This window comes from Balaenoptera physalus, assembly GCF_965194825.1.
Source record: "Balaenoptera physalus genome assembly, chromosome: 16".
Classification (NCBI taxonomy): Eukaryota; Metazoa; Chordata; class Mammalia; order Artiodactyla; family Balaenopteridae; genus Balaenoptera; species Balaenoptera physalus.
The window spans coordinates 63,231,688-63,245,114 of NC_138898.1; the positions used below are offsets into that span (position 1 = coordinate 63,231,688).

Below are 13,427 nucleotides of genomic sequence, written 5' to 3' on the forward strand. Positions count from 1 at the left end.
GGCCGCTGGGAATGTGAGCTCTTCTCAGCCCCGTGTGAGCTCCTGGGGTTGTTCCACCTGCCTCCTCCCAGCAGGCCTTTCCCTTTCCTCACCTGCATGCACAGGGCAGAACTTAGCGGGAACCTAAGAAGGAACCCCCTCGCCGATCTGTGCAGCTCCCCCGTCTCTGCTACTGTCTTGTATCAATTCCAGCCACTTGGCCTCTCTGAACTGCAGACTCTGCCTTCTCACCTCAGAGAGACCGTGAGCTTTGTTTGGGTTTTTTCTGTCAGTGGTGAGGCCTGGAAACTTTCCAGACAGAGACCTGGAGCAATCACTGGGCACACTGCCTTAGTTTCTTCTCTCTCAGGGTCACCCTCCTATGCTGCCTGTTGTCTTGTCCAGTGTCTCGTAACCATTGTTTTAGATGGTTTGCCTTTCTTGGCTGGAAGTTGTAGCATTTAAAAAAGAAAGTTTTATCAAGGTATAATTGATAAACAGTGAACTGCACATATTTAAAGTGTACAATTTGATAAGTTTTGACACATGTATACACCCATGAAACTATCACCACAGTCAAGTCAGTGTACGTATCCATCACTCCAAAAGTTTTCTCCTGCCCTTTGTCTCCCCTCCGTCCCTCTCTTCTCCCACCCCTCTCCCTAGGCAACTCTGAACTGCTCCCTGTCACTATAGCTTGGTTTGCACTTTCTAGACTTTTATGTAAATAAAATCGTGCGATAAATACTCTTTTTTTGTATGGCTTCTTTCAATCTGCATAATTATTTTGAGATTCGTCCATGTTGTTGTGTGTATCCGTGGTTCCTTTCTTCTTATGTTTGAGTAGTATTCCCTGTGTGAATGTACCACAATTTGTTTACCCATTCATCTGTGAACGGACGTTTGGGTTGTTTCCAGCTTTTGACCATTACGAACAAAGCTGCCGTGAACACTTGTATATAAGTCTTTGTATGGACGTGTATTTCCATTTTTCTTGGACAAATGCTGAGGAATGGGATGACTGAATCATATGATAGGTGTGTGTGTGTTTGTTCTTAAGAAACTGCCAAACTGTTTTCCAAAGCGAACGCATGCGCTTACATCCCACCACCAGTGCACGAGGGTTCTGGTGTTCTGATACCCTCACCAGTGGGTGGCACGACCACCTTTTTTGTTTTAGTCATTTTAATGGGTACATAGTGGTGTCCTATTGTGATTTTAATTTGCATTTCCCTAATGACTAATGACGTTGAACAGCTTTTTAAGTGCTTAGTCTGCCATCTTCTCATTTCCTTTGCCCGTGTTTTAATGGATTGTCCATTTTCTTATTGTTGAGTTTTGAGAGTTCTTTATATTCTATATACAAGTCCTTTATCAGATGTGTTTTGCAAAGATTTCCTCCCCGTCTATGGCTGGCCTTTTCATTTTCTTAACAATACCTTTGGAAAAGCAGACGCTTTTAATTTCCATGAAGTTCCCATGGCACTTTTTTATGCTTTTGCTCCGCGTGTTTTCTCTCCCACTCTGGACCGCCGGGCCTCTGAAGGCAGAGACCGCGTCGCTCTCAATGGCCTCCTGCAGTACTCAGCTCGGCGCCTGACACCCGGTCAGCGCTCAGCCAGAGCTTGCTGACTGATTGCCTCTCAGCCGAGTGGCAGCTCCCCCGCGCTGCTCTCTTCCTGGCAGCCGGTGCTCGGTGCACTCGGGGCCTCCGCAGGGAGGGTGCTGTTGGCGGGGGTGGGGGTGCCCAGCTCCAGAAGGCCAGGGGGCACGTGGGTGAACACTTCGTCTTACGGGGGGCTGGCTTTCTGAGCGGGCTTCCTTCCAGGAGCCCCGCCGTGTGCTGGGGAGTGGAGAAGTGGTGGCTGGCACACCACGCTCCTTCGTCCACGATGTGGCCAGAGAGACGACCCTGCCGAGGTCCTGCTGGGGAGCCCACCTCTCTTTCTTCCTAAAAGAGTGGGACTCTGTATTCGAGGGAATTTAATTCCTTCTTCCACTTCCTGCTAATGCTTTTCATTTATTTACTCATTCAGCCTTCTGACAAATATTTCTGAAGCCCTTCTTAGATGCCAGGCACTGTGGTTAATATTGAGAACACAGCGGTGAACCAAACAGAGATTTTCCTGGTGGCGAGTGTGGCTGCTGCGGAGGGAGCAAGGCGACAGTGGTGGAGGAGAAGACAGCGTGACGGGTGTGATCTGTGATTGTGGAGGAAGCCAGGGGTGGTGGTGCAGGGGTCACTAGCTTGGGTGGTCAGGGAAGGCTTCTCTGAGGAACAGACATCAGAGCTGAGGCCTGAAGAATGGGAAAGAGTCGGCTCTGCAAAGATCTGAGGCAGGAGTGCTCCCGGCAAAGGGAACAGCCTGTGCAAAGACCCTGAGGTGCAAAAGACCTTACAGGTTTGAGGAGCAGAAAGCAGGTCAAGGTGAGGCTGACCAGGTGGGCAGGGACCAGATCGTGAAGGGCCTTGAAGGCCGCAAAAGGGAATTTAGATTTTATTCCAAGTGCAGTGGGAAACACCTAAAGGATTTTTAAGTAGAAGAGTGACATGGTCAGATGGAAATTTTTGGAAGATTACCCTGGCTGCTGGATGGAAAGTCGGTTAATGGGGGTGGGGGAGTGAGTTGCAAGGGGGAAGGCTGGGAGGCTCGTGAGGAAGCTGTTGCAGTAGTCCAGGCAGGGATAACGTAGACTGAATTACGGCGCATTGGCCGCGGAGATGGAGAAAAATTGGAAGGTTTTACGATACATTTTGGAGCTACAGCCAGGACGAGCTGATGGACTGGATGTGGGGGGTGAGGGAAAGGGACGCTGGGGCAGCTGTGTGTGGCCATTTACGAAGACAGGGAGACAAGGGGAGGCGTGGGGCCGGGGGCGGAGACTTCTGCTTGATTTGGGTGGGAGGGGGCACCACGGCAGGAGTCTGTGTGATGCCCAGGGCCCTGCCTCCTGCCACTGTGTGACTGGTGGTGCCATTTCCAGAACCGGCGAATGTGGGCTATGAAACAGGTTGGGAGCGGAAGCTGGAGAGCTCACGTTCAGCACCCTGAGGCCCAGGTGCCTGGGGCACCCCCAAGGGAAGCTGCCGCTTGGTGTATGCTCCAGTCTGGCCTGCGAGCACAGGTCTGCATTTGGTGGGGGCCGTTTGGTGGCGGTGGGTGGGTGGGTGGTTTCTGTTTTGGTTAGGCAGCAGGCAGTTCGCTGCACTTAACCTTCAGCCTCTCTTTTCCAGACCCGTGCCCTCTAAGCAGGGCCCCTAATGAAATGGTCTCTTTCTGATAGATTTTCCATCATAAGACAATTTTAACATAAAAGCAATGTTAATAAAAACCAAATGTTAGCTCAGGCCTTCCAGTAAATCATAATAGATTAGATGCTGCACCGAAATGAATATCGCGCAGTGGAAAGGGCTGACCGGTTGGAGGAAGGCTCTCGCTGTGATTCCGTCTGGCCTCGTGGTGAAGGCTGGTTCACATCTGTAATAGCAGATGCAGCCCTCTCTCCTTTGTCGAGTCTGCAGGGCCCTGGCCCAGGGGAAGGGGAAGGGAGGTGAGTTTTGCAGCTTCGTCTTCCTAAAGGCTCCCCTGCTCCACCCACTAGCCCTTCTGCTCCCTGCCCCCTCCATTTATCATTGTTTACCCAAGAGGAATCTTGGGCTTTTTGCTTTTTGTGTTTTGCTGAGAAGTTACTGGAACATGGACGAGAGGTATGGGAAAGGTTGAAAGGTAACAGGATAAAGGGAGGCTTTTGCCATGCGGAGAGTTGGCAAAATACCATTTTGGATCTCGACTGACACATAATCAGAACTGGAAGTACATTGGAAATTGGCCCAACATCTGGTTAGCTTTCGAAATAGTTGGTCTATAGTCTTCCAAAGCTGGCAATGCTTGTGTGACTCCAGCCAAGGAGACCGAAAGAAAGAAAAAAAATTTTTTTTTTAGTTTATTTATTTTTGGCTGCATTGGGTCTTCGTTGCTGCGTGCAGGCTTTCTCTAGTTGCGGTGAGCTGGAGCCAGTCTTCCCTGCAGTGGGCAGGCTTCTTGTTGTGGAACATGGGCTCTAGGCGCGCGGGCTTCAGTACTTGTGGCACACGGGCTCAGTAGTTGTGGCTCGCAGGCCCTAGAGCACAGGCTCAGTAGTTGTGGCACATGGGCTTAGTTGCTCCGCAGCATGTGGGATCTTCCCCGACCAGGGCTCAAACCCATGTCCCCTGCATTGGCAGGAGGATTCTTAACCACTGCACCACCAGGGAAGTCCAAGAAAAAAATTTTTTGACGATTATTTTTACCTGGCACTATTGTGGTCTCTTTAGGCAGGTTTGTTTGTCTACTTCTTTTTATGTAGCTTTGGTCTGGGTCTGTTCTACCCTTGTCCTGAATGGGGGTTTCCACTAAGGAGGAAGAATCTAGAACCCAGAGGGGAAGCTTAGGATCTGGTTACCGACATCACGGAGCCACACCCTTCCCTTCTATTTGGGATTCTTTGAATTAGTTAGTTGGGAGTTTGGCCCCCGCCAGTCCGCAGCCCGGTGCTTGTAGGGTGGGAGTGATGGCAAGGGAGACCCATTCTGACTCACTGGGGCAGAGAGGGATCTGACCCCGGTGGGGCGGGAACGAGGAAGCATGTGGTCTGCTGGAATCTGGACGTGCGAGCGCGGCTTCCCGGGCCGTGTGAAGTGCATCTGGGTTTCTCTGGAATTTGTCTGTCACTCGGCACTTAGGGGCTTGAAGCAAATAGGACAGTATATTATCTACAGTGTTTATTTCAGTCAGAGGGAAATGGCTGGCGAAGGACCTCGATCGGGTTTGCAACAAAACCTGCTTCTCAGTGACTGGAAACCTGTGTGTGTGTGTGTGTGTGTGTGTGTGTCTATGTCTATCTGTCTGTCTGCCTGTCCATCCGTCCACCTGCACACGTGCCGTTTCCCTTTCACATGCATATCATTGTCATATTGTCACACTGACCTTGTTCATTCACAGCTGTCAGCCACTGTTTTGTTTGGACCCAGAAGAATGTCTTAGAGGCCATGGTGGGAAAAAGAGAGAGACAGGGAGGGAATGAGGCACCTGGCCGAGCAGGAACTTTGGGGAAAGAGCGGAGATGCCCAGAGGGGTTCTTTACAAAGTCCTGCCGTGTGTTGTGTGGAGTGGACCCTGCTCTCTGCCTCCCCTTGGCTGGTGGTAAAATCTACTGCACATAGGATGCGTTGCAACATGGAGTCTGTTTTGGGAAAGTGCTGGAAGCGGGGAGATCACCTTGAGTGGCCAGGGGGATGCGGGCTGCTCTAGAGTTGGCCATGACAACCAGATCATGTCACCCGCTGGCTGCCCTCCAGGGGTCCTGGCATCCAAGCCGTGTCTGTCCCTCCCCTGGCTTCTGCCTCATCACTTCCACCCAAAGCCCCGACCCCGCTCTCCCCGAGCTCTGCCCCTTGGCCTGGCAAGTCCTGGTCGTCCCTGAGCATCTCATCCTTCAGAGTCCAACCTAGCTGCACGTCCCCCGCGCCCCCGACAGGCAGCTCAGCGTGCCTTCTCTGGGCCTTCTAAAATAGCTTGATGTTAGCTTCGGTTAGTTTGTTTTCCTTTCCGTCCTTTTGTTCTTTCATTCTTTCTTTCCTCTTATAACACAGCTGATATAGAACTACATTAAGCCACGTTCAAAGTAAAAATTCCCATCAGTGCAAGGTAACGACAGGTAACTATTGAACGTGACCGAGTGCTGCTTCTTACTGCGTCCTGACAGCAACCCTGGGACGGGCAGTTTCTGTAATTATTCCCATTGAACATGTAAGGAGGCTGGGAGTCCAAGAGGTAAGTATCGAAACAAAATTCCTCCAGCACCTGGCACCTGGCTCTTTCCCCTTCCATCCCGGCCACAGTGCAGCAAGAACCCTGGGAGAGAACGAGCCCAAGGGCACGAGGAGGCCCTGCGGGGCTGGCGGTAGCTTTTGTCAGACCAGAGGGCAGGCCCCTCTCAAACTGTTGCTGTGGTCAGCTCACCACACAGGGGGTGCCACCCCCTCCCCGTCTGGATCCTGTCCATCTCCGGAATCAACCTAGTTCTAACTGGGCCTCTAACGTGGTCTGTGACCTTGGGGACGTGACTTAACATCTCTGGGCCTTAATTTCCTCACTAAAGGAAGAGGTTGCATTGGAATCTGGTCCTGTGAAGTCTTGAGGTTTTTCAGTCCCCCTGGGTCCCCCGCTTCACGGAGAGTGGAGCTGCTAGCTGAGGAAGGTTAGGATAACCTTGGCAGGTTTTTCTTCCTGTTGAGAAAAGATTTTGCCACAGATTTCCTCATTTTTGACAAATTCTAAGGGAGTCAGGGCAATAATAGGCAAGAGACAAAAAAGGGAACTCTCCATGGAAATTCAAGAGTTGGTCCGAGTCTGTCTCCCAGGCCCTGCCGCTGCTGCTGCGTTCCCGGGGGAGCCAGAAGCTGGCTCCTCGCACCGTCTTCTTTGAAGTGGGATGACGGATGGGGGGTCATGGAAGTGGGTGATGTGCCGGGCAGGCCGGGGAGCCATTGTTTTCCCCAGAATCACTGACTGACAGTTCCCAGAGGGCCAAGAACGAAAGGGTAGAGAGAGATTCACACGGTGTTGACATTTCTGGAAAAAAGCAAATGCCAGAAAGATTCAGTTGATGTCCTTCTTGCCATTTAATAAACCAGAATGCTTCAGAGCTAGACATTTAGCATCAAAACGAGATACAGAATCCACAAATCAAATTTTCATCACAGTCAAATTTTTTGATGAAGCCACATTGGTGCGGTGTGAGAGGGGGACCTGCTCACCTCCAGCCCTCGGGCCGCCTCCACCCGTGTCATCTCCTTGGCATGACTTAACCTCCGGTTCGGAGTTGGAAGGAATTCAGTAGCACAAGATATATTGTTATGGTTTATTACGTCAATGTGTGAGTGTGGGAGTTACTTAGAATCCAGACAATCAGCTCCTCACTGCTATCCTCCGCTATTTTGTCAGGGTTCTAAATGAAGCATCATCTAGTACTCAAGGGGCCGTATTTCAAGAGTTCCCAGAAGTGCCACCATCCCCCCTTTTGTAGAATAACTGGAAAAGACGTGCTTCAGGCACAAACAATCCTTCCAGCTCCCCAGGCATGGAGCAAGTGAAATGTTTGTTTCTGCGAGCTTTTCTGCAAGTCTAGTTTTCCAGAGCTGGGCTCGGCGGGAAGAGAGGGATTTGGAGCACTGCCTGTCCCACACCTGGGCTGGCGAAGTGACCCCAGCAGGTCGTCCTGTCACCCTGGCCCCCAGGTCCTGCTTTAGGAAAAGTGATGCTCAGTTCAGTTAGACTCCGAGCGCGCCCTCTCTCCTTTCCCAAGCCCCCCCACCCTCCCCCTCCCCCACCCCACCCCGTCTCATCTTTGTCTTTGAAATGCTGTTAGATTTCCCTGGAGGAAAAGTGATTCCTCTGCCCCTTAAACGTAGACCCGCTCTGTCAGTTTTGTCGCATTTGCGCCTTTCTGTGAGCCCGGCACGGGGCTGCCGCCTCTGTGCTTCCCACGCAGGGGCCCAGCTCTCCAGTTTGGTGTTAAGAGCTAGAGATGCAATTGGTGGGCACAACTGTAGGTTCCTTTCCGTCTGGTCCGTTTCCCCCATTGTGGGACAGGTCTCACACAGGGGTGGCCTCGGGGGGCGCGCAGACCAGCCCCGAAACGGCAGCAAAGCCTGCAGTGCCAGAGTTTCTCCTTTTCCCACCCCCTTCCCACTCCTCTGACTGTGCCCAGGAGCATGTCACAGTCGGGCTAGTGTGATCTCAACACCTTTCACGTACCTGCCGCTCGCCCTTTCTAACTCAGAGCAGGCCTCGGGCCACAGTGAGTAGCCAGTCAACAGTCTTTGGCTGAAACATAAAAACTTTGTTACTGTTGGTATCGCAGCCATGCTGATTTCCCATTTGCAAGTAGTGTTAGAAAATGTATGTTTTAGGGACTTCCCTGGCGGTCCAGTGGTTAGGACTCGGCGCTTTCACTGCCGAGGGCCTGGGTTCAATCCCTGGTCGGGGAACTAAGATCCCTCAAGCTGCGTGGCATGGCCAAAAAAGAAAAGAAAAGAAAAGAAAATACATGTTTTAATATATTTACTTAAGGTCCAGTTACAGAAAACTCTGAGGTGAGTCATAGTACAGGCAGCACACGGTCATGGCAGGAATCACGAAGACGGACCGTGTACGGCCGAGGTTGAGGAAGCCCCGCTCGAAGGGGCCTTTCAGGACATGGAGGGCACTCGGTATGGCAGCTGTGCTTACAGTCGGCCCCTTCTCTCCGTTCCAGGCATGGATCCTGAGAAACTCGAGCGGATCCAGCTGCCGGTGCCCACTGCGGCCGAGAAGACGACCTACAACCACCTACTGGCTGAGAGACTCATCAGGATCATGAACAACGCGGCCCAGCCAGGTGCCCGGGCGTGCGGGTGGTTCACAGGGGTGGTGGAGTTACGGGGACCAGGCCCCGCGCTGGCACCAGGAGCCCTGGCTTCTAGATCTGGCCCTGCTGGGAATCCAGGCAGACCTCAGCCATTCCCCTGCCACATACCCCTGTGTCCTGGGCCACCCAGACCCCTCCCGTCCAGCTGTGTCTTCATCTCGGGGTCTCCTCCTCTTTCCTTCCCCCATGGTGTTTGTGCCAGACCCTCTCTTTCTTCTTCCATACTCAACCCTGCTTTGGTCAGTTTTGCCTGTGTCTGCAACCCTCCTCTTGGGGTGGCCCAAGGCCACATTTGAGCATGAACTAGGCTGAGAGTGTGAATGAGGGGGAAGGTTGATAATACGAGACGTGCCCGGTGTCTGGCACGTGTCAGCCTAGTTCTGAGGTCTTGGCCAGCACCGACCTGCAGCCACAGTAGGGGCTAGAAAGAGCAAGTGGAATGAAGTAGCACAGTGGTTCTCAACTGGGGGCAGCTTTGTCCCCAGGGGACATCTGGCAATGTCCAGGGACATTTTTGGTTGTCACAACTTGGGGAGGGGTTGCTCCTGGCATCTAGTGGGTGGAGGCCAGGATGCTGCTAACCATCCTACAGTGCACAGGACGGGCCCCCACAGCAAAGGATTATCTGGCCCCAAATGTCAATGGTGCTGAGGCTGAGCAACCCTAATTGCAAGGCAGGGAGAGAGGCCATCGGGGCGTGAGTGAGTGCGCAGGAAAGGGCCGGACGGAGATGCAGCCTGGTGGAGAGAGAGCCGCTGAGCTGAGTGACCAGGAGCCGTCCAGGGGGCGGGCCCCGGTCAGGCTCAGGAGAAGAGCAGCGGTCCAGGGTTGTGATTGCAGCTGAGGACCTCAGAATCAAGGGGGGTGGTGGCCAGAAGCACAGTGTGACTGCTGTGGAGTGAGTGCAGGGGCTTGGAGAACCGGGTCCAGGGCCTAAAGGGTATCGGTAAACTCAACAAGTGTTTATTGAGTGCCTCCTGCATGCCAGCCTCTGTATGCGAGGGATGAGGGTGTAGGAAGTAGGGGACAGACGTGGATCCTGTCCTCCAGGAGCCACGGCTGGGGGTCTGTGAAGTCCCGGCAGTCTGGGACTCCATGTGGAGATGGAATGTAGACCTCAGTGTGGGTTCAGCGCCAGAACTAACACTGTGGGGCTCACAGATGGTTTTTAAAGTCACAGGAGAAAAAAAAAAAAAAAGTCACAGGAGAGGAGAGAGGCGTGTCTAGGACTGAGCTCTGGGCCACTACCGATCTCTGGAAGTGACATAGAGGGGGAGCCAGCTCCAGAGCCTGGGCCAGGCCCCGCGTGGGAGGGGGAGGGCCAGGAGGAGGGTGTCCTGGGTGGCAAGAAAGATGTGGGTGGCTCAGGACCGAGGGGCGCTCGGTGGAGTCAGTTTCCACGGGAGGTCTAGTTGGGGGAGGCGGAGCACGTTCCTGAGGATGGTGGCCCAGGACCGGTTGGCAGGAGCTGCGTGAGCTGGACGTGCCTCGGTGATGGGGAAGGTGGAGCATGGCCTGAGTGTTGGGGAGGAGCCTCCACGGTGGGGAGGATCAGCAGGCCCCCTGAGGACGGTGTATTTCTGAAGAGAAGAGGTTGGGGCAGCTCAGAGGGACGATCTGGAAGCTTCGATGAGGCCTCAGGAGTTTGCTGCTCCCTCTGTTGCCCTGGAGAGATGGGCCAGCAGGAGGAATACTCAGCAACTTGGCAGGAACTTGGAAAAGAAGAAGGGTCTTGGTGGAAAATCACCGTCCGCTTGCCTGGAGGCAGCAGGAGGGGCGTTTCTGACCTGGCCCACAGCGTGGCTCCGTGGAGGGGCAGGCGGGAGTGAGACTGTGCTCCGGAGAACTCCTGAGCTTGGAGGAGGGCGGGTGGGCGCTGCCGGGCCTGGGCCGCGGTGCAGAAGTGGTGGTGGGGCTGGGCCCGGGAGGACGGCCGAGCTGAGACTAACCAGCCTCTGCCCGGGTGGCCCCTGGGGTTGTGTCGTGCTTAGGAAGGCCTGGTTTTGCTCGTATGTAACCAGTTCATTTTTGGGCAAACAGATTCCCTCTTCTCACCTGTTTGCTGCCCTACCCCCACCCCCGCCCTAACACTCACGTGCACACACACACACACACACACACACCCACGCAGCATTACAGGCCAGCCAGGGAGGTGTGCAGCGGTGTGTCTGCCTTGAGTTTTTCCCCAGTGGTCCATCCTGGTCCCTGTTGTTTCCAAGACCTCGGAGATGTGGCCTAGAAACTACCCCCTCTCCTGGCCCCTCCTTCCACGTGGAGGCCTCTCCCCAGAAATGAGATTAAAGACTGAGGGGGAGTTTGCTAAGAGCAGGATGCCCTTCAGTCAGGCGGTCACGGGTGCTTTCTAGGGACGATGCCAGATGTGGGTTTTGGCATTCAGGGCACCTGGAGTCCACCACAGCCCAGGGTGAGACTTGGGACAAGCCACTTCACTTTTCTAAACCTCAGCCTTTAGAGCACCCACTGCGGTGGGGTTTTAGAGAGACTCCTTGAGGGAGCGTCTCTAAAGCATCCAGACCATGCCTGGCTCACAGCAGGACAGCAGGCTGTGTTAGTCAGAACTTGGTTGCAGTTGACAGAAACCCAACTGAGACTCGCTGAGACAATACAAACAAACAAACAAGACTGTTGGCTTGTGTGACTTCACGTCTGTTGGGCGCTGGCTTGAGGCACAGCTGAGTCCGGGGCTCGAACAATGTTTTCAAGCCTGCCTTTGGGCTCTGTGGCCTTCTGCCTTGGCCAGATGCCTGCCTGCAGCTCCCGCCACCTGTCGGGCTCTGGACTTGCTGTAGGAGAGACACTGGGCAGCCTGTTGGAAGGGAGGACTCGGGGTTCAGTTTGTAGAGCACGCTGGTGAGGTGGCCACTGCGGACTGTAGTGCTCGGGCCATCAGGGCCCCACCGCTGTCCCTGTCCTCTCCGCAGCCCAGCACGAGGAGAGGGTCTCGAGCCTGGTGGTTCCAGCAAGTTGTGGAACTGAGCCTTACTGGCTGTGACTGGCTGTGACTGGCTCCCTTGCTCGCCCCTTACCCAGTCACTGTGACCAGGGGGCTGGATGGCCCTGACCAGCCTGGGGGATGTGCCCACCCCGGGACAGGGGAAGCAGGACCAGCTCCACCCAAATCACATGACCGAGAGCAGGGCTGGTGGCTCTCCAAGGGAAACTGGGGGTGCTCGTCCCTGAAGAAAGGGAAGGGATGCTGGACAAGCAAAGTGACCGCAGATGGCCACTTTCTAGGCCTTCAGTAATAAGTGGTTACCCATTTTTCCTGCCTCCCCTCCCTCCATAAGGGGACTTTGGGTAGCATTTGGTACAGGCGGTTTTGATGAAAACATTCAATTGTAATTGATTGGGAAGGAGGTTGGCACATGGGGGTTCCCTCTGTACCCCCACTGGATGTCGGGGAACCTGCCAGCTGACCTGCTGACCTCCAAGTCGGGAAGGCAAGAGACTGCCTGTGAGGGCGTGCAGCCCGGGGTGCACGCGGCTGACCCTGGTGTGCCCTGCAGATGGCAAGATCCGGTTGGCGACGCTGGAGCTGAGCTGCCTGCTCCTAAAGCAGCAAGTCGTGACCAGCACAGGCTGTATCATAAAGGACGTACACCTGGCCTGCCTGGAGGTGAGGCCCCCTTCCTCCTGCGCCCGTGCCCTGGGGGAGGGTAGGAGGAGGTCTTGGGAAGCTGCTGCATCTTGTCCGCAGCCCGGTCCGCAGCACCACTGGGAGGAAGCTGGGCCCCAGACCTCTGCCGCCCCCTCTACCCACTTGCTCCCATGGACCTGCCCTTCCACTGAGATGGGCCCGAGAAGCCCACTTAATAGTGAGTTTTAGTAGTTCTCTTGTATTTGGCTCTGTATTTGTCTCCAGGATTTTTTCTTTTTATATTATGGAAGTTTTATACGTGTACAGGTACACATTTATTTATTTATGGTTTATCGTGCTACTATGTTCATTCATTGTTTTAAATAGCTTTCATTGTTTTCCCTCTTATTTTCCATGTTTATTTTAGAAAGTTTAGAAACTACAGAGAGGTAAAAGGTAATGATAGTTGACACTTCGGTGTGTGTCTTTCCAGATACCACATACACTCACACACACGTTTACAAGTGAAGTTTTCTTTTTATAAAAACAGTCATCAAGGCCATATTGTAGAACCCGTTTCTCTCATGTAACTGTGTATCAACAACTTTCCATGTCATCACATTGAATCGTCTGTCCTTTGCCCGTTTTTATTTTGAGCGCCTTCTCCCCCACCCCCTTATGAAGAACCACTTTATAGATTAAGATTATTAGCCCAGCATATGTCTTACATAGACTCAGACTTTAGCATTTGTGATTTACCCAACTCACTCGCCTCGGTGAGACCTGCCCCCTCACACCCTCCCTCTCTTTTAACAGGGAGCCCGAGAAGAAAGTGTCCACCTGGTGCGGCATTTCTATAAGGTAAACTGCCAGAACTCAGGGGTACAGCAGTGTGTGTGTGTGTGTGTGTCGTATAAACCAGACTGTAGTGTCTTCAGTTATTTCTTAACACCCTATGGGTCCTGAGTAAAAATGTTCAATTTCATCCTCTCCGGAGCAGTGGTCTCTGCACTTATCTGTCCATGCTCTTGTATCAGTACAACTTTTGAGGACTCACCCCTAGTATGGGACTGTTTATTTATCAATTATATATGAATTTGTTTATTGATGAATTTACATGTAAATGATGAATTATATACAGATACTCATATGACTAAATAATACATATGAACTTATGTGTTCATGAATTACATATGCTTATACATATAAAATTACTGAATTACATATGAGTTTATAAATTATATGCATGTGTAATATTTGTATACATGTACAGGCAGACCTCAGAGATACTGTGGGTTTGGTTCCAGATCACCACAATAGAGCAAATTTCACAATAAAGAGAGTCACGCAAACGTTTTGGTTTCCCAGCGCTAATCAAAGTTGTGCTTACACTGTACTG

At 52.8% G+C, this 13,427-nt stretch overlaps 1 protein-coding gene across 8 annotated transcripts in view; it reads left to right on the forward strand.

The window, feature by feature from the left end:
• Positions 1 to 13,427, forward strand: part of CLEC16A (C-type lectin domain containing 16A) — a 240,330-nt gene that overhangs the window by 77,045 nt on the left and 149,858 nt on the right. For all 8 annotated transcript variants that reach the window (XM_082429632.1, XM_082429633.1, XM_082429630.1 and 5 more), the window contains exons 13-15: positions 8,278 to 8,400; positions 11,958 to 12,067; positions 12,845 to 12,889. In XM_082429632.1, coding sequence (XP_082285758.1) covers positions 8,278 to 8,400; positions 11,958 to 12,067; positions 12,845 to 12,889 — 278 coding nt within the window. The remainder of the gene's footprint in view (positions 1 to 8,277; positions 8,401 to 11,957; positions 12,068 to 12,844; positions 12,890 to 13,427) is intronic.